Source organism: Ammospiza caudacuta, chromosome 2, assembly GCF_027887145.1.
Source record: "Ammospiza caudacuta isolate bAmmCau1 chromosome 2, bAmmCau1.pri, whole genome shotgun sequence".
NCBI lineage: Eukaryota > Metazoa > Chordata > Aves > Passeriformes > Passerellidae > Ammospiza > Ammospiza caudacuta.
The window spans coordinates 56,875,056-56,896,533 of NC_080594.1; the positions used below are offsets into that span (position 1 = coordinate 56,875,056).

Consider the following 21,478-nt stretch of genomic DNA (forward strand, 5'->3'; position numbering starts at 1 on the left):
GGCACAGGCGACGGGGCCGCTCGGGCGGCGGCGGCTCCGGTGAGCGGGGGCAGCGGGCGGGGGCCGGCGGGGCGGGGGCGGTGGGGCCGGCCGGAGGTTCCCGCGCACAGGCCGGGATGCGCGGCGGGCTCGGGATGCGCGGCCCCCGGGAAGCCGCGGCTGCGGTGCGGCCGCCCGGGAGAGGCGGCGGGCCGGGGGCGGGCGGGCTTTGCCAGCGCGGGCCTCCGCCGAACGCAGGCCGGGGCTTCCTGCTCCGAACGGGCGGTGCTGGCGGAGCGGGGGTGCTCAGCCTTCCCCCTGAGGAGGGCTGGAGCCGGCGCTGTGTGCCTGCCGCCGGCAGCACGTGTGACAGCGGCTGCCCTGCCGCTGCTGCCCTGCCGCTGCTGCCGCCCCGGGCCGGCCTGCTGTGACCTTGGGGAGCGCAGCTACGGCCTGCCCACGCGGCTCCTGCAAGGAGCAGCGCTGCCCTCTGCGTGCATCTCGGTCTTTGGGGACTGCATGGGCAGGGAGAAACATCTGGGGCTGAAATAACATCCGGACTCTGCAGGACCTGTTACACTAACCAATGCTTCTGTATTTCCAGGTCTGAGGTTTGGATTTGCTTTGGAAGTCACAGAGCAGTTGCCGCCTCGTTCTACCTAGATTCAGCTTTTAATATAGTAGTATTATTACAAACAGGAAAAAAGGTATGTACTGATATAATACTAATTTAGTTTTGACTAAGACTTCAATCTTCTGAAAGTGGCACTGGGCTGATATGGATCAGACGACTAAACTTCCTTGTCTCTTAAATATTAAAATATATAAATATTTTTATAGGCATATACTTTTTTCCTTCTGCTGCCAAGTTTTCTGTGGGTGATCTGGCATATGCTCCCTTTGAGGACTGGCACAAATCGATAAGCACTCAGCATGATGAAAGCAGTGTACATTTTACTGAACACAGGAAATTGTTGCTCTCTAGTAATTCCTTTCATTCAAAGTCTGTCTCGATGATTTGCTTTTTTCTCCCCTAAATAAGGAGCAAAACTCAGAGTGCAGTGTGAACACTAATGAGATATATAGGATAACCAAGCATAATTTGGCCTTGGAGACTCCATGTTGAAGTAACAAGTGGTGTGCCATGCTGTCAGTAACAAAACAGTTCAAATCTGAAGCCACAATTGTGAAATTACTTGTGTTAGTGCCATTTATTGCAAGAGCCATGTTTTATTTTGTTTTAAGCTCCCTTAGATTTATGTAACAGATTGGATGGGTAAAGTCACTGAGTGACAGTATTTGGCCTTCTGGTGTATTTTTCTAATGTTCAAGAATAAAAAAATCTGTTTAGATACAGGCTTTCTGAAAGCCTTGGTTGTATCCAAGTGTCTATGTTTCTTGTATGAAGGATGTAATTTATACAATGTATCTTTCTATGATTCTTTCAAGGTAGCCTACTGGGAATTATGTTTCCCATTCAAATTATGCCAAAATACATTTTGGGAGGTAACAGGCTTCAAAAGAAGCATTACAGTAGGTAGAGGAGTGAAAATTGTTCTGTTTACTGATGTACTGTGCTTGAAGACAGGCTTAAAAGCCAGTGAGGCACTAATTCACATGTGTATTTGTGTGGGTATTAAGACTCATACAGCTTTCTGACAGCACTGCCAGACAGCAGCACGGTTCTGAAACAGTGGGAGCTCTTTGGCTGAGTTATTTTACCCCAGATAAATAAGCTTGTTTTAACTGCCTGCCCAGTGAAAGTATCTTGATGAAAACTTGAGAACTGAATTCATTTGAATGTTTTATTTCAAAGTGTCACATTTGTATTTCTGCTTTCCAGCTGCCTTCCTGAGAGATGAGGTGTAATTCTTATTTATAATATTCTGTTGTGGGGGGGACTTGCACTAGGAACATGACAGCCAGACACAATTCAAGATGCTTATGTTCATTCCCTTTCTACTCCTCCTCTGAAAGCCACCCAGTGTATCATCATGGGTAGAGTTTTCTTAGCTGTTCTTCACCACGAGGAGAGCAGATGCTTTATAGGTGAGGAGGTGAGACAAGCATGAAATATTCCAGCCTTAGACACCTGAGGGAAGAGTATGCCTGTATAATCAATATAAAAGTAACCTTCAGCACTGTTCCCTGGATGCACTCTTTAGCTTTGATTTGAGAGATCCAGGGAGATAAGAAGCTGGAAAGCCCAAGTAAGCTGAAGCTAGGCAGTGATACTCCAGGAGATCTGCCCAATGCAGTAAAATCAGTCAAAATACAAGAATGCTAAGTCTCGTTCATGAGCACAACCATTTTCTGTCTCTAAATGGAAGAGTGGATCTGAGGGCATTCCTGTAATGCTTTTGCCGGTCAAGTTATTGTAAACTCTGTATGTTTCATCTTTCTCTTCCCTCAGGAAACAAATATCTCCATACCTAAGAGGAAACGGGAGACTTTGCCCTGAAATAATTGATAAACAAGTGTGAAGCATGAGGATCAACTCTGCTGTTCAGGCTGCTATTGACCTCACAGCAGGTGCTGCAGGTAATGCTTAACTGCACAAAACTTCTGAGACAGGTTTAATGCCTTTGACAAATATAAAAGCAGTTTGCAGTTGCTATAAAAAGCCTTACCTTCTGTGGTTTAAGGGTATAAGGAGAAGCAGTGACCTCAGCCAGTGCTGTAACTGTATCACTATTGCTCCTCCCTGGTGAAACCCCTGCCACACAGTGAAGAAGACATAACACTTTTCTCAGACTAATCATTTTCTATAAGGAGGTTTAAGTGCTGCTTACATGAGTTTATGAATCAGTCAGAGTATCAGCAGGGTTTTGCAAGGAATTCAGTGTGTGGTTGATTGAGGTGCTGCTTTTGTCACAGGAACCGTCCCTAAGTGAAAGGGACAAAAGGCTGCCTGAAGGGTTTCTGGCTCAGACAACATCCTGGTGTGAATCTCTAAAACCTGTGAAGCTCAGTAGTAGAACTGATGATGAATTTGCATAACTGACTTCCACTTCAGTCTGCTCTGTGCTGTCAAATTTTGCTGGACCGGTTGTGTGGAAATGGTTGCACTTTCTCACTGATATTGCCATGTTGGTAATGTCTGTGGCTCAGGGATGCAATTTTGGACTCTGCCAGGGAAAAGGGGTCTTTTTGACATTTCTAACCTAACAGTGGTTCTATGGAAAAGGTGGAAGATTTGTCTAATTTACTTTTGTAACTAGTTTAGACAATGTTAGTGATCTTTTTTTCTTTCCCATACAATAAATATTGCAGTCAGTCCTCTCATGGCAATGTTAATGCTGTGAATATGGCAGTATTAATGGTGTTAAGTGCATTCAATGGTAGTTATTTGCAGTTATTTGTCTGTGGAGGTTAATAGTGCAATGAGAAAGGGGTAACAGCACAAGTCCAGTGTGGCAATCTCTGCACTCTTTAGAAAATGTTATTAAGTAAGCAAACAGCTTGTTCTTCCAGAAAATGCATAACCTGGTTTTACCTTCCTCTCCAGATACAGTCTTGACTAGCTGATAAGTAATGACATATCGAGGCAAGCAAATTCTGGGAAAGAATAAAGAAGTCATTTGGATGTCTGTGGTCACAGTCCTTCACCTAGGATCCAAGCAACCTCTAATACCTGCTTTGATTCAGTAGGACTCTTTTCCCCACCACTGCCACATTATTAGGACCACACTGGTCTGAAAGTTCAAACAGATTTGACTTTTTGGGTTTCTGGTTTGTTTTAATTTTGTAGTTGGGTTGGGTTTTTTGTGACTCTTTACTGCTGGCTGGAAAAATTTTTTTTCTTAATATCTCAGATAATAACTAGGACTCTTAGTCTTTATCTTAAGGCTTACAAAATTCATTGTTGCCATTTACTAGGCTTTTTGAGCCAACTCCATTAACAGCCTTTTTGGAACAGCCATTCTGTCAAATCCAAATTTTTCAGCTTTACATTTCCAAGAACATTCCTGGTTTCCCTGGACATCTTCCAACATTATTTTATTATAGGAACCTAGCATTTGTCCAGTAGACAATATCTACCTCACTTCCCTGCAAATAACACTGGCTGAGCCTTCCCAGCTCTGTTTTCTTTATTTGAACCTTACATGGGTGTTACTGGTCTGAGCCAGTTACTTTTCTCCTTGGATATCCTTCCAGAGCAGGAAACTCTTCGTGCTTCCTTGCATGATTTGCTCTGAAGGTCTTAATGATAGATCTGGTTGGGAAGGAGGTTTTATGGCAGCTAGATGCTGAGTTTTCTCAAAGGCCTGGAGTACCTCTTTGCAGAGAAGCAAGAACAATGTTATACAAATGTGTTTGCAAAGAGTAAAATGGACCACTAATAACACTGGCTAAACAAATACTCTTCTCCCCACTTAAAAGAAAAATAACTAATCTTGTTTTGATGTACTAATTTGTTTCTGTTTCAGTTGCTTTCCTATCTGTATTTACAGATAATTTAAGGTATGTGCATGTCAATTGTGCTTTGGTTAAAGATCAGCTTCTCTTTTAGTAAAGTTCTCTCTTGCTACAAAACAAAACCATGAACCCTATATAAGGTACACCTTTCATGTGTTTCCTGTCAAGTATCTGCTTCTAATAGATTGCTATCGCTGCACACTGTTTCTTACTGGAAAAGTGTAACATCAGCTCTTCCTGCAGACTACAGAACTGAGTTAGATCAGCAGAAGAACACTGCCCTGTGAGCAAAATGGTTATTGACGACATTGAAGGAAATATCACACAAGTTTTCAGGGTATTGACCTTGCAGTTCAGTTTGGAAAAGATAACGTGTTGAGAAACTTTGCCCTTTTGCCCTTTTTCAGCTCACACTTGACACTTCCAGTCTCTGGAAAGAAATGTGCTTAACAGCCACCTGGAGTTTTGAAGTAAAGGGTCTGAGTGTTTGGTTATCAATTTATTATGTATGATCAGTTTAGCACTCTCAGCAGTGCTCCTCTTGTCCTGGAGGAATCACTTGATTACTAATCTTTCAGGGTTGAGATTTTTTTTTTGTTATTGGAATGTAAAATCAGACCACTGCATTCTGAACCACTGCATTAATGGGCAAAGGAAAATGCTATTTAACTCATTGACACAAGTGACTTGATTGCAGAACAATATCTCTAATTCAGTACAAGTTTGTAAAAGTGAGCTGATTCATTCAGATGCTTGCTTTTCATGAGATTAAAAAAATATTTAATGAGAATCGTGATGTTACTGCTCCTTTGCCTGAATTTTTTTTCTTAAGGTAACTAAATTCACCAGTGACAATTGACGCCATTGTGCTAAAATCAGTGCACTTGTCGTTTCCTACAGGGAATTAATTCATCTTTGCTTTCTGTGTGATTTTCTTAATACTGGTGCTCCAGCATAGGTGTTGCAGTTGTGATAACCTTCAGCCATTTTTAACTTCCACTGCTTGCCTAGGTGGGACAGCCTGTGTGGTGACTGGCCAGCCCTTTGACACTGCAAAGGTGAAGATGCAGACGTTCCCCAACATGTACAAAGGACTTGTTGACTGTTTTGTCAAAACCTATAAGCAAGTGGGATTTCGAGGCTTCTACAAGGGAACCTCACCAGCACTTGTAGCCAACATTGCAGAAAACTCTGTTCTGTTCATGTGCTATGGATTTTGCCAACAAATTGTGAGAAGAATTGTTGGAGTAGACAGAAAAACAAAGCTCAGGTTAGTAATAAATATCTGGTTTGTATTATAAAATTTCAGGTAATTGCTATTTGCCAGTACTCTACTGTCCAGTGCAAGTGAGGTCCCAGGCTCTCCTCTGACAGTTACAGTGTAGTAAATTTTGGAATATAGGCCTTAGTGTGACAATATAGTGTCTAATATCACAGAGCTGTCTACTAACCAGTCACTGCAGCTGGCTGGTTTAGATGATCACAGCTTAACTGCAGTATTCAAGACCTGGAACATTTTTACCAACAGGATGGAGCATTTCAACACCAGAAAGTTTGTATTCCTTTAATATCTAGGTTGTTCTGATTTTCAGGGGAGGTAGTGGCTTTTCTTACAAGGAGGCATACTAAGGGAGAAGGGTACTTTCCTAATATTGTCTTGCTTTAAAAAATGTATTTCTTTAAGGTTCAAAAGCTTACTAACCCTACAAACCCCTTACCTTTTCCTACCCATTAAAATGTAGGAGGTAGGCCTACCAGCAATATGTTTCACTTCTTCACTGTCTTTGTGATCATGCTGGGAGGTAGACTGCAGATGTGCAGATGTCCTGGGATCATCTCACGTGACTGAGGCACCATGGTCATGCTGGATGTAGGGAAGGTAGTGCATGAAACTTTGCAACAGTATATTGGTGTCTTTGGAGTTGGATACGGAATGGGAATGTGAGTATGTAGCAATAGCAAGCACCTTTGGCATCTGACAATTATTTCCTTGGTCAGGTAATGGTGCTTTTCAGACCCAAGATGGCTCTTTAATGCCTTGTTGATTCAAGGTTAAATAGTGTGACTGCAGAGTTGTTCTAGGACAAAACATTAAAGAATTTAAGTTTTACTTGAAAGATTGTCCCTTGGTGTTGTTTCCTTATTCTCTTCATCTGGATCATTGTGGGGGCACCTTATGAGGCACATGCAAGAGAGAATTGTATTGACATGATCTTCAGCAGGGTCCTGATGATGTCCAGGACATCCCCACACATTGTTACTGTACTGTTACACCTTCAGAAAAGAACAAACTATAAAACATTTTTCAGTTAAAGGAATACCTATCACTGATGCACAAGTCAAAAAAAGAAATGAAAAGAGAAATGCTGAATTCTGTTTATCTTTTAATATATGCTTAGTTCAACCAATAGATTTCATCATAAAGTCTAAAGTGAGACAACAAATTGAAAAGAGAAGTGCTAAATTCCATTTGCTGCTCTGTAGGCAGTTACTGATATATTCCACTTTGAAAGTTCTCATTAATGCTATATCTGAATGTCATGAGCTTTGCTTCATGTCATAACTTGAGTTTTGTGATGCTTCAAGGTGAAAAGTTGTAGCTTTAATCTCTGATCCTATAAATATATCACACTGCTGGGCACAAGGCAAGTATCTCCCTTGGATGGAAAGAATTTCTCTGCTGCAGTGAGATCAGTCTCAACTATGCTGACTCCCCAGAGAAGTGCCACTTCTATGCTATTATGCAGCTCCTGTCCAAAACACCAGTGTCTGTAGAAATGCACCTGTTTAAAATGCATCATAAAGCAGCGTTGCCTTCAAGTACCAGCCTTTTGAGTCCTGGCAGTTTAGGAGCCCAGAATCTGTGGTATGTGTAAAATTACCACAAAATAAGCCCCAGTTTTGGAACACCGAGTCACTGCAGATGACAGTGCTGTCTTGTTTGGTGGCGTGGTTTATGTTTGTGCTGTCTCTGATTCACATGGTTGTATTCATAGCAGCACAGCCATACAAAGATTACACTGATCCATTGTGCCTGCTTTCAGTTTTCTAGCATCCTCCACTGAAAACCTTTAATACTGGTAAGGTGAATTTGAAAATACTGACATCTATCTATATGAGGTGATTATTGCTCCTATTATCTTTAGGGAAGTAATAAGTAACCAAAAGTTTCTCAGTAAAACAAGTCTATGGAAATCTTCATAAATGCTATTAAATCTTCCCTTCCTGGCTTTTACTCTGCTCCAATTACTGAAGTACAGCTAAAAGGTTAGAGGTTGCAACATATCTCTTTGGTGTCAAAAGGGTGTCTTTCAGTTGTATAAGAATATGGAACGAGCTAGGTTTTTCCTCCCTCTAGTTTGAGTAACTGCCCTTTGCCCTTAAGAATCTTTCCCCCAAGACTGCCAGTTTTTCTTGATGGTATTTAGGGTAGAGGTGCAGGAAGCTGATTGCTGGTGCAGTGCCTCCACTGCACTGAAGGTCAGTGCCCAAATACCTTCTGCAGTTTCTTTCTTGCAGTGATCTACAGAATGCTGCTGCAGGCTCCTTTGCCTCTGCCTTTGCCACCCTTGTCCTCTGTCCCACAGAGCTGGTGAAGTGCCGGCTACAGGCCATGCATGAAATGCAGTTGTCAGGAAAGATAATCCAGGGACACAAGTAAGTATACACCCAGCTCAGTATCCCTGAAACCTTTCCTTGTGCATTATTTCTTCAGATCCTCTATTAGCTCAGTGTCACATTTACAGTGCATTGCTAACCAGAGAAGAGCTGTGGCTGGGAGGGTCACAGCCTGCTGACCCTAGTGCTAGTGCTAGTAAAGCTGGATGCCAGTGAAGGGCTCCCAGCAGGATCTTGCTCTAAGTCTTACATTAATTCAATTGTTTGCACAATAGGTCTCACCATTAATTGTTGCTGCCGTTGCCTATTGGTCTGTAACTTCTCATTATCTGGCTAATAAATATCACTAACTGGGCCAACCTCTCTCAGTACAGTTTGGTCAGTAGTGAAGAGTGTTATCCAAAAGGATGGTCCCCTTGGATTTTATCGTGGCCTGTCAAGCACTTTGCTGCGGGAAGTCCCAGGCTATTTCTTCTTCTTTGGAGGGTATGAACTGAGCCGGACGTTCTTTGCCTCTGGGAGATCAAAAGATGAATTAGGTATGGTGCCTTTTTACAGGTGGGTTTTAGCATGCTGTCATGGGAGACATAAAGGGGGGCATATCTTCTCTGAAGATATACTAATAATGTTGTAAAATACACCCAAATGAAGGAAATGAGGCATACTAAATTTGGAGGGCTGCATCTTATATATACACAGTAATAAATTATTGAAGTGACCATTTTCCAATGAAGCAGGATATATAATAAATAGAGAAATAACAGAGTGAACTAACACTACAAAACTGCTGAAATATCTGACCCCACAGTGTAACATAACTCCGAACTATTTCATTTCAGCTGCCATTCAGAGTGATTTTGAAGCATTTAGCTACATTCTCTTGAACAGTGTATTCAAGTATATGCTGAACTGCATGCTAACCATTAGATGTAGTTACAATGATAGTAAGAGAACACTGAGATTGAAAATTAGAAGGGAAAAAACCATGGTGATGCCAGAATAAAGACTGCCTGTCTCCTGTTAACTGAACCAGTCTTGCTTGGAGTCAGGATTTCAGCTGCGTGCATTTTGGACATGTAACAAAATGTTTACAAACATCTGATCAGAAATACAAAATCAGAGTCCATCATGAAAGAAATGACTGATTACAAAATAACTCTACCAAATTCTCTATATATGATTAGCAACACTATATGATGTTTCTCTAAACCATTTCACAATTAACCTTGGAAAGTGATTACAAGTGTTAAAAAAGTGAATTTAGTTAATAGAATCAAAATTGAATTTTGAGTTATAGTTTTTTTTTAACACTGCCAGTAATCTAAGAGGCACTCTTTATAATCTTTGAGTCTCTAGTTGACTTGCAATTTACCAGTGTCTTGAAATTGACTTAAAGGTTAATGAGAGAACAGCAACTGCTCTTTTGTCATAAGCAGCTTCCTCTGTTCCCTTTGAATCCTGTAGATGAAATAATATTAAATTTGTGTTAGTGAATATTGTGGTGTATAAAAATGTATCTCTTAACTTTTAGGTCCCATCCCTTTGTTACTAAGTGGAGGTTTTGGAGGCAGCTGTCTGTGGATTGCTGTGTATCCTGTGGACTGTGTCAAATCTAGAATTCAGGTTCTTTCAATGGCTGGAAAACAGGCAGGCTTTATGGGAACATTTGTAACTCTTGTGAGAACTGAGGGTGAGTATCCAAGCCGACCAACTGAATATCTACCTCATGTAGTATGGAAAACTTGGAATCTAGAAACTGAGACCTACTTCATCTTCCCTGCCTCTTGGTTCAGGAGATGATTCACTTAAACCTAACAGAAGCTTACTATGCATTAAAAGCAGATAAAGAAATGGGCTCTATTACTTGTGACTAAATCTATACATGAAAACTGAAGGGACTAGGTAAGTTCCATGCAGAAGTTTTCTTCACCTCTAGAAGTTAATATATGGTTGAGGATTGATTTATCAAACAGCCCTATCCAGCCTGGCAACTTGAGGCATCTACCTCAGCATTTCCTCTCTGGAAAAGGCCTGTGTCAGGCACTTTGGAAGAGAGTGAATATACATGAGAGAATATACATGGCAGCAGACATGAATCCTGGCCCCATTGCTAGGTAGGATACTCATCAGAACTGGAGTCTGACCTAGGGCACAGCTCTAACATAGTCTTGCTGCCCCCTTGCCAGCTGTGGTAAAACCACTGTCACGTTATCTCAGCTGGCCAAGAACTTGTCATACCTGAAATAAGCATCTAGCATAAGCCCTTACATGGCTAAACTCCTGTTACAACATTAGATACTCCCATATCAATATCCAGTACCACTGCAATCAGTAGCTACAGCAGTGAGTTCAGCTCTCTGTGTTCATGCTCCTCTAAGCAGAAACATTGCTTCAGTACCCTTCACAGGTAAGAGCAGAGAGGTTGATGCAGACAGCCACTTCAATAAATGGCTAACTGCTCTGGTTTCATTTCTAGGTGTGCTTGCCTTGTATTCTGGACTAACACCAACTATGATCCGTGCATTTGTGGCCAACGGGGCGCTGTTCCTTGCCTACGAGTACAGCAGGAAACTTCTGATGAAACAAATAGATTCTTACTGATACTGCCTGGCAGATGAAGAACAAAAGATTGTTCAAGGGTCATTTAAATAAATGATGAAAAACACATAGATCACATGATGGTCTGAGCAGAACCAAATCAGCAACCTAATTTTAGGAACTCAACTCCAGTTTAAGATTTGTAATCTTTTAAAATCAGGTGATTTTATGGAGGTGTGTATATGTTGCTTGAATTGCACAAGCAGAACTATCTCCCTCTTACAGATTCTGCACAAGGTACACTGCATGTCATAAATGTCTTTCCTGACCTGTACTGGTGCTAAAAATATTTACATTGACCTGTGGGGTTTAATGTAACATGCAAGAGTAGGTTCTGAGTTGTCTACATCAACTGTGCTGCAATTGTGACCTTTTGCAGCTGCTGCTGATGTCTGACTCAAAATAACATCAGTTCTTGTCTAATCTTGTTGAGTATAGATGACTTGGACATACCCCACACCCAGGGAGACCTTTCATTTTCCAGCTACATCCCTGTTCTGCTCTGGCTCCCTGCTGCTCTGTGACTTGCTAAGGTCATGGAAGAGGGTGTCTGACTTACATACTCTGTTCTAGTGAATGGGTTTATAAAAGTAGGAAACATTCACCCGTTACCTTATATGAGACTTAGAGCCCAAGATATGCCTACATTTTTGATAAAAGAAGCACAGTAACAACATTAAGGAGGCTATACTGCATTGCATTGTTGCCTAAATCCTTTCAAGAAGTGCTGGAGTGTGCTAAGCACCACTTAATGTAAGGGACACTGCTGAAAATAGCTGCTGCCTCTGAGTATGGAATTGTAACTTTGTGCAGGCTCCCATTTAGATCACCTTGGCATAAATAAGGCCACATGCTGGAAGGACAGGAAGCTGAAGAGGAACAGAAAGCCAGAAATGAGTTGTTAACTGACACCATGGTCTCTGACATAGCAGTGTTACTGGGGCTGGAGTCTTGCCACTGGCTGTGCCTCTTCAGCTGAGTGGAAAGAGCTCATATGATTGGATAGCTTGTATTGCCTTCAGGCCTGGAGGGCACAGCCTGCTTGGTCATGTTATTTGATTAAACATACAGTTAGTCAGTACTACCCAAAATGAGGCAGTGACACCTCTTTCCAGATGCCCCTTTTGTTCTTCAAGTGGAATGCTCTTCCTACAAGCATGTTCTGCTTTGTAATAAGCAGCTACTGCCTTATCCTGGAATAAGTCATGCAGGTCTTAGAACAGCACAAACTTGTCCTGAGTTGTACAGAGATGTTGCCTGGGTGCTCTAACTGCAGCCCACCAGTGTGGGAGCAGTGGGGGGCACAGACAGAGCCCTTTAACTCACTGACATCATCACAGCTACATGGAGATTAGCAGCTTGTCACAGCAACCACATTTGTCAGAGACAGAGCTGGAACAACCTAGTTTTGCATGTTACAGTTTCCCTTTCAGATCCCAGAAATAGAAACAAGCTTTAGGCATAGATGAAATCCTGTCAATACCTGCTGCCTCTTGCAGTGGAGCCAGGGTGCATTTAAACTGGCTCATTCCTTGCATCATTACAGCCTCTTTGATGGAAGGTGGTTGCTCCAGTTCCACAAAATCTTGCTCCTCCAGCCTCCAAGTGCAGAAAGAACAATTCATCTCCCTTTCGTATACCATGAGAAAAGGCAGTTAAAGCAGGGCATGACTGAAGATTCTTCAGTGTCTATTGCACCAATACAGCCTGACTGACTGGTGCAACAGGGGCAGCACTACTCTGAATTGCCAGTACTTTAAAAGGAATTTATACCAAATGTTTAAATGATTCAGGCAGGAGGATGAGGCTTTAAGAGTTGTTAGACTTCCCCTTCTTTTCAAAGTTGTCTAGCTAAGATAAATAGTATATTTGTACATATTTCTAATAGTTATGAAAAGGTGAGGACAGACTCCACCTCAGTGAAATACTTCAATCTATTTCTTAGATTTGTCTTTGCTTTCATTTTTTAAAGCTCATGGTGGCAGTTTTTAATACAAAAATTGAAGCTTCAAGAGAAGCAGGGTATTTAAAACAACCTACAGCAAGAAGCTGGTGGCATTTTTGAGAGTTTACCTTCTGAAGTTGATGTAAGCAGTAATTTTCCATTCAGAGCTGCTTAAGCTGTACATGTGTATCAGTTGTTCAGCTAAAAACTTCATGATGTTGGTATAAGAATTCACAGAAATAAAGTTTCATTTGATTAACTGAGTACTTGATGATTGTTTATGCTATGTAATAAGCTCATCTAGCTGAGAAACAAAAAGGTTGAATTCAGCATCACCACCTTTCTGGAATGAAAGAAAAAGACTTTATACAATCAATGAACATATAAAGCCCTCAAAACAGAGGAAAGGGGGCAGCTAGAGTAAGGTGCTGTAAAAAACCTGCTGATTTTACATCTATGGAAAATGAAACCCATAGTTCAGCACCTGGCCTGTTGCTTTGTTAGTACCAAAGTCAGTTGTAGTATTAATGTTCACCTCAAATTTCAAGTTGCTAGATTATCGTGATACAGGCTGTAAGGTTCTCTGTCAGAAGAATGCCAGGAGTCCAGCATAGGTCACCTAAATTCCACAAATATAAGGGACAAATATCCACTACCCTGTGAAGGTCAGTGCAGCAGGGAGGCAGGGCCTATTGTTACCTTTTTCTGAGCAGTGGTGCCTGGATTTCTCAAGAGAAATATAGTATTTTGAGCTATTTTGTTCCTCATTGCTGCTTTTACATTAGTTTTTACTTAACTGCATGTGCTTCAACTAGGAAAATCTGACTTGCTGCTACAGCCTCTGCTGCTGCTATCTGAGCAAACTGGCTTAGTCCCTAAGCAGGAAAATGGGTCACCTTAGGTGCCCTGCCAACTGTATCAGAGGGCATCCTCAGACAGTGGACAGATATCCAATTGCCTGAGCTAAGCCAAAATGAACTTGGCTTGGAGCTGCAATGAAGTGCATCCTTTTTAGCCCATAGGCACATTCATGTATACACTGAGGTAATACATAGCAATAGCAGAAGTTGAGCCCACACATGATATCCTTCATAGTACATAACTACCTTCAAGTGAGCACAGGGAGGTATGTGACCTCTGCTCATTTCATTAACTGGAAAGCTATGTCATTTCCCTTCCACTTTTTGGTTCCCAGGAACAAAAAGACTAATGAAGCAGCAGAACCAAGAAGCTAACACCTGAACACATTTCACACAAATGAAGATACAGTCTCCACAGAAGAGCTGCACTGCTGAAAATAGCTGGAAGTAGAATAAGCATCCTGGAAGTTTGTGCACTACAGGTCTTAGTACAACTCAAGAGGAGCCAGTGAGCATTTGCACTATTTGCTCAAATGAGCAGATGCACAGATCAAACCCTTCATATGCAGGCATTAAGGCAACCACACTAACTGATCCCAGGCAGCTGGAATGCTCAGGAGCTGATGAGAGCCAGTCTTAAGCCTTAGGGCAAGTGGCCATTGCAGCCCTTTCTGGGGAGGTACAGCAGTAGAAAAGCAGCTGTGCAGTCTCCAGCCTCCACAGGCAGCTCCCAGGCCAGGTGTTGCTCAAAGCACTACATCACTGATTACTGATGAAGAGCAGTTCAATACCAAGGCTTCTGCTTAAGATGCAACAATCCAACAGAGGGAGATTAATATTTCTCCTTCAAAATTCCCATATTCTACTGATTTGTGGAAAACCCCAATGCTGAGGGAATCATGTCAGGTTTTTCCAGTCTCATGCAAACTGCTGGTCTTCAACTATCATGGTAATGCTTATGCTTAAAGACAAGTAATTGTTTTTGATTATTCTAACAAGAATTAGCTGTATGCAGAGATATCTAAGCTCCAGGAATCCAACAGCCCATGATGTGACAGTCAACTGACATTAAGTAACTCTTCAGAGTGTTTTGGCCCCATGCAACAGAACTTCATGTAGCTTTATTTGAGAAGTTGTACTTAGTGTGTTTCTGTGTAGATACATCCAAGCGACACTGCTTCACTTTATACTGAAACAGCAAGACATTCTCCAGGAAAGAGATGAATTTTACATGTTTTCCTTCTTTCAGATTTCCCTTATGCATCAATAAAGTTCACCTCCACAGCAAATGTCTCACTATAGATTTTCCATGTTTTAGACTTGTGAGGGTTATCCAGTTCATTCCTGGAAAGGTAGAGTCTGAAAGACAAAATTCAGTAGCATATCTTACAGCCTAAGACATGCTTTTCCTTTCAGCCAGCTGAAAAATCTTCTAGTCAGCCCTAGACTATTAAATCCAGCCCCAGACCTTGAATTTAAACAGAAATCAGCCATGCCTGCACAGTGTTTTGCATCTGAAGTCATCTAGGAAACAAAGGCAACCTGATGGGTTTGTGGATTGGCTCCCCAGCACCCTCCCAGAGCCCCACAGTGCAAGACAGAGAGAAATTATTACTGCATTCAGCTCAAGGCCTCCTGATATGATGCAAGTGCCAGGAATTTAATAACCAGCCTTCCTAAAGGCAAGGATTTGATTCAGCACTCAGCCTAGTAGGGCATCCTCCATAGTTCTTCAGCAAAACCCTCAAGATGGCAACATTGCAGGGCCATCAGACAGCTGGCACACATTTTTCCTGGCACTGGTTTGGTTTAATTGGTCTGCATTGAGACTGCAAGGTGCATTGCTGGCTGAGTGTTACAAAGAGACTCATGGCTACCTCTCCTCAGGCTCTAACAGGATCAGTTAAGTAAAAACTGTCTTCTTTCTATTCCACTCATGGAGAACACAGTAATTATATCTCCCATGCCAAGTTCACTTTTCCTCTACCTAAATCTGTCAAGCAAGGCAGACCAAAGATAAGGCTCTCTTGTCTTTGCATTTCTACATCACTCCCAAAGCAAGGCAAAGAAGCCCCAACTTTCACCAGCTGGAGCTTCTCCAGGAGTTCCAGTCTCTGCAAGCAAAATCACAGTAATTTCTAACTTTATCAAGAGCATGAGAAGCCATAAGAAGGCCTTTCTTTGTGATTCCAAGCATCAGTACCTCTAACTGTGGTCTTAATATCTCCCTGCTAAGCTACTGAGTTCCTGCTTCTCAGGCAACCATACTATCTATAGAGGATGGCAGATTTGAATAGTTAGCGTTACATTTTTTAATTCAAATTCATTAAAAATGGTTAGAAAGCACCAAGGAAATAATCCAGTGGTTTAAGTTAAGATAAAAAGCTCCCATATGTTTAAAATATTTGTCACAGCATGAGCAACTGCCAGCTCACAAGTTACAGCTGAGGATCAAAGACCAGTACTCACATGAAAGTTAGCTGGCTGATCAGGGCTGAACTATCTTAGCTTTCAGTACTATGTTTATGATCTTTCAGCTCTATAAGACACCAGAAGTTAGGATCTGAAGGCATTCACTAATATCCTTACCTGTTATTTTCAATAAAGGAAGTGTTGAACCAGAAAAAGAATGGGCAGCCATCATAGCCTTTTGGAAGAGCCTAAACACAAACACCTTGTTTAAGGACTGTGTTACACAACAGAACTTTGGTTTGTAGAGCAAGGGTACCCTCTTCACTAATTTGGTTTAAAAAGCTACAGTGTCAGAATCAGTACACTTGAAGAGCCCCATATCATACACAGATCACTATTTTCTCTGCAATTATTTCAGTACCAAGTCATTTAATACAATGAGGTGGGACTCCCCTGGTCAGGAGCAGCAGGTACCCAACTAAAATGCCTTGGTTGGATTGCTGTTTGAGCAGCCAGGTGCTTCCCCTGCTTGCCTAGGCTGATATTACAGCACTTGCTGCACCCCTCATTGCACAGTGACACACAGCAGGAGTCACTGGGAAGGAACAGATTCTGCCCCTGCTGCCCAGCCAGGCAGGACCCACTGCAGCTTGCACTGCAGCCTCTCCCCATACCCAACTGAAGGTCTTCACACTGGTGTACTTACAGAATTGCATTCAAATCTGACTTTCACATCACCACTTAGAACAGGGCAGTCTTCCAAGCCAATGACTACAGTGTCACTTTCAGAATCAAAGAAAAGCTGGATAACAGAATAAAGAATTTATTTTATGAAAGTTTCTGCAGCAAGACAAGGGACCAATTCATGACAAGACCTAACATTCATTCATGGTACACAATACAACAGCAGTGCTAGAATAACAGACAGCAGCTTAAGCTGCTCAGGACAGAGTGAACTATTTGTATTTAAAGGACTCCCAGGGAAATCTTTCACTATCTCACCACTACATTTCCTGAGATTTGGCAAAGTTTAGCTTTTTTTGTCCTCTTGGAATTTACATCATCCATTTAGTTAGACTAGGTAGAAATTTAATATTGGACAAAACTAAGACATTTGTAACCTAGAAATCAGCTTTTAGCTTCTGTGACTCAACTTGTGCATCTTCATAGTACTCACCCTGCAGTTGTTTTGATTGCCACATACACATTGTAGTACAATTCTCTTCCTTGTTATTATCTGCACCTTCATATCAGTTCCATTGCCTTTCCCAACTCCTAGGAACAAAGTCTTGCATTATACCAGAGGCACAGACATCAGCTGGAAGCATAAGTAGTCATGAAAACCAAGTGCAATCCCATTCAAAACTGCATTCTTTCCAGAATGCCTGGCTCAAGACTCTAGAGAATTCAAAGGCTAAAGGTAAGCGAAAGGATTCAGTGGCTGAAAATTTACATTTTGAAGTTCCTCCCACTAGGGGAACAGGCTAATGTAAAATCTAGTTCCATTTACTGAACAATAACAGCAATTTGAACACCCCTGGAACAAGGAGTGATGAACTTCCAGCCTTTGATCAAGATTATCAGCACACATGCACTGTAGCAGGCATGTATCTAAAGCTCAGAAACATTAGTGGATCCAGTTCCACACCAAGAGTTAGTCTCACTGAAAAAGTGATTCCCCTTCCAAAAGAGGGCAGGTTGTATGTAAGCCATCATTGGGTCGGACATCTAGAAAGTGACATAACACAGAGCAACTGACTACAAAATACTCTTCATTGTGTTCTGTGTCATTTAAATTCTCAAATCCCACTAAGTCTACATTCCGATCATGGGCTTAGCAAGAGAGACAGTTATCAGCTGCCTGTAATAGGAAACCATTACCAGATAGAGCAATGCCCAAATACAAGAGTTCTTACCATGTATAGTGTGGATTTTGATGTTTTTTATTTTGAGTTGTCTCTCTGGTGGGAGTTCCAAGTTATACTTGTTTTTCAGGATCTCATAATACCCAACATACCTACTCTGTAATGCAAAAAACCCAGACACATTATGCAGTTTCTGTACCCACCATGGATTAATTCTAGGTGGAAGTAGGATTTAAATAGCTTCTTTTACACCAAGTTTTTAGCTCTTCAAAGTCCAAAGCTAAGAAGAAAGACAATTACTCTCCTTCCCTTTCCCTGCAGAAACAATCTTCTAGACAAATTCAACATCTACCTTTTTAAACAGCATTTAAATTTCATGTTTTAAGAGGAATTCTGTACTTTTTAGTTCAGCAAGAAGTGAGGATATTTTATACAGTAGCCTTACGAGGCCAAATGTTTAAACATACTAGAAATTTTCATTTTATTGAAGGACAGCTATACTTCTATTTTATACCAGCAATTTTAAGTACCCATCACAATATTCACTTCCCAACTCTGCATCACGCAGAACAGTAAATCAAGATGTGCAAAAATGAGGCCTGAGGCAAAAACTTGTGTAGTATTTCCCAGTGAATGCAGTCTGCAGAAGATGCATTTCTCCACACAAGCCAAATCAGTGCCAGGGCCCCATCCCAGGCCCATCACAGCTTCTGTGCATCCTTGTTAGCAGTCCAATCGCCTCACAGAGTCCCACTCCTGTGAGGGTGCCCAGACATGCTGTGGAATCTGCATCTGTGCACATATTCTGGACCTGACCAGACACAACTGTCCAGGTCACCCTGCTTGAACAGTAGGGCTGGACAGAAAGCTTGCCCAATCTCAAGCATTCTGTTGTTATCCTAGATACTATACTTCAGATCAGAGAAAGGGGAAGGGGAAAGACAGTGAAAGCTACCAAACAGGGCAACCCTGTCAGCTGTTCACATTCCAACTCTCAAAGAAAGAGTACAGAAAGTTCAGGAGTTAAGCAGGTAATAGGAACCTACATCTCTGAAACAAGGCAGAGGAGTTAGGGCAGCATAAGCACTCACAAGGTTAGTATTGGTTTGACTACTTCCCTGAACCTGCATGAGCTTACCTGTGAGGGTGTTTCAACACCTTGAAACTTGGTACTTGTGCTTCTATCAGTTCTCCTCTCCCCAAAGTAGTCCAAACTTTCCTACACAGAATAATAATTTCAAGGGTTAAACTATCCATCCCACCACCATTCTCCTTCTTGAGAAGCAGATATTAAACTGGAACTACACTACTAAAGTCCAGTAAAGGAATGCAAGTGGAAATATGCAATCATTATTTTGGTACCTTCTAAAGGAGACTTTTAACTCCAAGAAGAAGGTACTAATTAGGAGGTCAGACACATAAATCTGTCATTCATGAAAGAGTGAAGGAGAGCAATACAAAACTTTCAAGCAATTGCTTTAGAACCATTTATATTTCTCAAGTGGTCTGTGGCAGACCAAGCTGAACACTAGCTCATATCTTCACAAAGCAAACTCAGAGGAAAACAAGTGATTAAATGGATATACAGTCTGCCCAGACTACCTTGAGTGTCCTGGGCCTTCTGCATCCCCAGCCTCCAGCTGATATATCAGACCTGGGATACTAAAGCAGCATCAGCACCTGTCCTGGCTGGGACTTGATCTTTCTCCCTTTTCCTAGAAGAGCTTCCTTTTGTAATGCTGGCTGTCAAAACAAGACAATTCTTGATGCCTCAAACTACTTGGAGGGAGACTAGGAAAAAAAAATTCTTAAAACCACTTAAAACTAGTGATACTATCTTTGGGAGAGTTTGCTCAGAAGTCACCTACAGCTTAAGATGTTGCTCAATACCCTAGACACCTTATTCCTCAAAAAAAAACCCCTTCAAGGTGGTGACCTGTTAAATGCTATTTTCTCACTCCTTTCAGATCACAAATAGTCTCCATCAGAATTTACACTGTAGCAAGACTTTCATAAACTTTTTTAAAACCAGACTTTTCAGAGAATTCTTTTTCTAGTATAGAATTTTTGCATGTTATTAGTGTATTTCACCAATTCAGTAAATCCTAAGAGGACATTTTGAATACTAAACAAATAAAAAAAAAACCCAGCAGATTTTACCTTTGCACTCTCAAACTGGTCACTGTCTATGAGCCAAGTACAGACCATTGTTCCAGTCCTGCCTGTATTAGACATACAGTGCAAGTTAAATTAGAGCAGTTCAAAGGTATTTGGGATTATTTTTGTGAAGTCATCTCCTGTTATCTATTTCAAGAGTTATAAGTGACAAACAAGTAGTCAAGTACTTCTGAGAAGAATGAGTTAAAGACAAGATACCACAGTGTGTAGTATTGTTTATGGCATCAACTTGTTCCTTGTCCCCACATTTTCATTACTAGAGACACTTAGGCAGCTGGTCAGTATCTGCATACTCCAGCAGGAAATAGTCAAGCTCTACTAAATGAGGCTATAAACTGAAACTTTAAAGTGTTTATAGTTGTAAGTGTAATGCTGTAAGTGTCAAGAGCTGTTTCTCTGCCCCAACTGTTTTCCCGGCACCCCTACTAAGAAGCCATCAAGTCTGCTAGCACGGAAGATGCCAATATAGTTTTGGTTCTTTATTTAAAAATCTCAGAGGTGAAGTTGCCCTCCCCACACTTGTTCTTCAAGCTGGTTTTAACTGGCAGGTAATTTCAACATTCAGTTTTGCAAAACCTTTTAAGACAGAGCTCCACCTGGGGGCAACTATTTAATGTTAAGTAACCACCTACTTTAAGCCAAGTATTTGCTGCAGTAGTAACAGCAGGTGGCTAAAGGTGTGGCAGATATTTGCAGGGAAATTTGGCTTACTTGCAGATATTTATGCATTTCAGCAGCTCCCACACCACTGCTGGTTCAGGTAGCACCTGCAGGTTAGCTCATATGTTTGGTAGCTTTCACTATTCTTGTTTCCATAAAACTTCAGTGTACTCTATCACCTAATATCATGTGTATCTTGATTTAAGATCCAGCAGTATCTGGAACATTCTAGAGAGGTAATGTTATGGAGCAGACCATCTTGAGTGGTATCACACAACAAACACAGCACAACCAGGGATCAGGCCCAGCCAACATGGATTTATGAAGGGCAGGTCTGGCTTGATCAACAAGAACTCCTTCAGTGAGATGGTGACCCACTTTAATGGATGAGGGAAAGGCTGTGGATGTTGTCTGCTTGGGCTTTAGTAAAGCCTTTGACACCATTTCCCAGAGCATTGTCCTGGAGAAACTGGCTGCTTGTGGCTTGGACAGGTGCACTGTCTACTGGGTAAAGACCTGCCTGGAGGCCAGGCCCAGAGAATTGAGGTGGATGCAGGTACATCCAGGTGACAGCTGGTCACTAGTGGTGATCCCAGGGCACAGGATGGAGGCCAGTTTAATGTCTTTACCAACAATCTGGACAAGGGAACTGAGTGCATCCTCAGTCAGTTTGAAGAAGGCACCAAGTTGAGTGGGAGTGTTGATCTGCTGGAGGGCAGGGACAGGCTGGATCAATGGACCAAGGCCAATTGTATGAGGTTCAATAAAGTGAAGGGCTGGGACCTGCACTTGGGTCACAACAACCCCACAGAGTGCTCAGGGAATATTGGCCGAAAAGAAGCCCACTGGAAAAAGACTTGAGAGTGATGGTTGACAGCAGCTGAACATGAATCAGTGTGCCCAGGTGGCCAGGAAGGCCAATGGCATACTGGGCTGTATCAGCA

General features: G+C 41.8%; 2 protein-coding genes across 4 annotated transcripts in view; one reads left to right on the forward strand and one right to left on the reverse strand.

Moving 5' to 3' along the window:
* Positions 1-12,812, forward strand: SLC25A15 (solute carrier family 25 member 15). Of its 2 annotated transcripts, XM_058822804.1 has the most exons (8): positions 1-39; positions 584-686; positions 2,393-2,520; positions 5,410-5,668; positions 7,918-8,055; positions 8,386-8,555; positions 9,548-9,706; positions 10,493-12,812. In XM_058822804.1, the coding sequence occupies exons 3-8, from the start codon at positions 2,466-2,468 to the stop codon at positions 10,615-10,617; spliced, it is 906 nt and encodes a 301-aa protein (XP_058678787.1). In that variant the 5' UTR covers positions 1-39; positions 584-686; positions 2,393-2,465; the 3' UTR covers positions 10,618-12,812. The 2 variants fall into 2 exon arrangements, with proteins under 2 accessions (XP_058678787.1, XP_058678788.1); XM_058822805.1 differs by lacking the exon at positions 1-39 and having other exon boundaries at positions 529-686.
* Positions 6,777-21,478, reverse strand: part of LOC131570427 (phosphatidylinositol 3,4,5-trisphosphate 3-phosphatase TPTE2-like) — a 27,285-nt gene continuing 12,583 nt past the window's right edge. For both annotated transcript variants that reach the window (XM_058822791.1, XM_058822795.1), the window contains exons 13-19: positions 19,857-19,918; positions 18,835-18,915; positions 17,748-17,853; positions 17,009-17,106; positions 16,538-16,633; positions 16,009-16,079; positions 6,777-14,778 (exon numbers count right to left, since the gene is read on the reverse strand). In XM_058822791.1, coding sequence (XP_058678774.1) covers positions 14,676-14,778; positions 16,009-16,079; positions 16,538-16,633; positions 17,009-17,106; positions 17,748-17,853; positions 18,835-18,915; positions 19,857-19,918 — 617 coding nt within the window. In that variant the 3' untranslated portion in view covers positions 6,777-14,675. The remainder of the gene's footprint in view (positions 14,779-16,008; positions 16,080-16,537; positions 16,634-17,008; positions 17,107-17,747; positions 17,854-18,834; positions 18,916-19,856; positions 19,919-21,478) is intronic.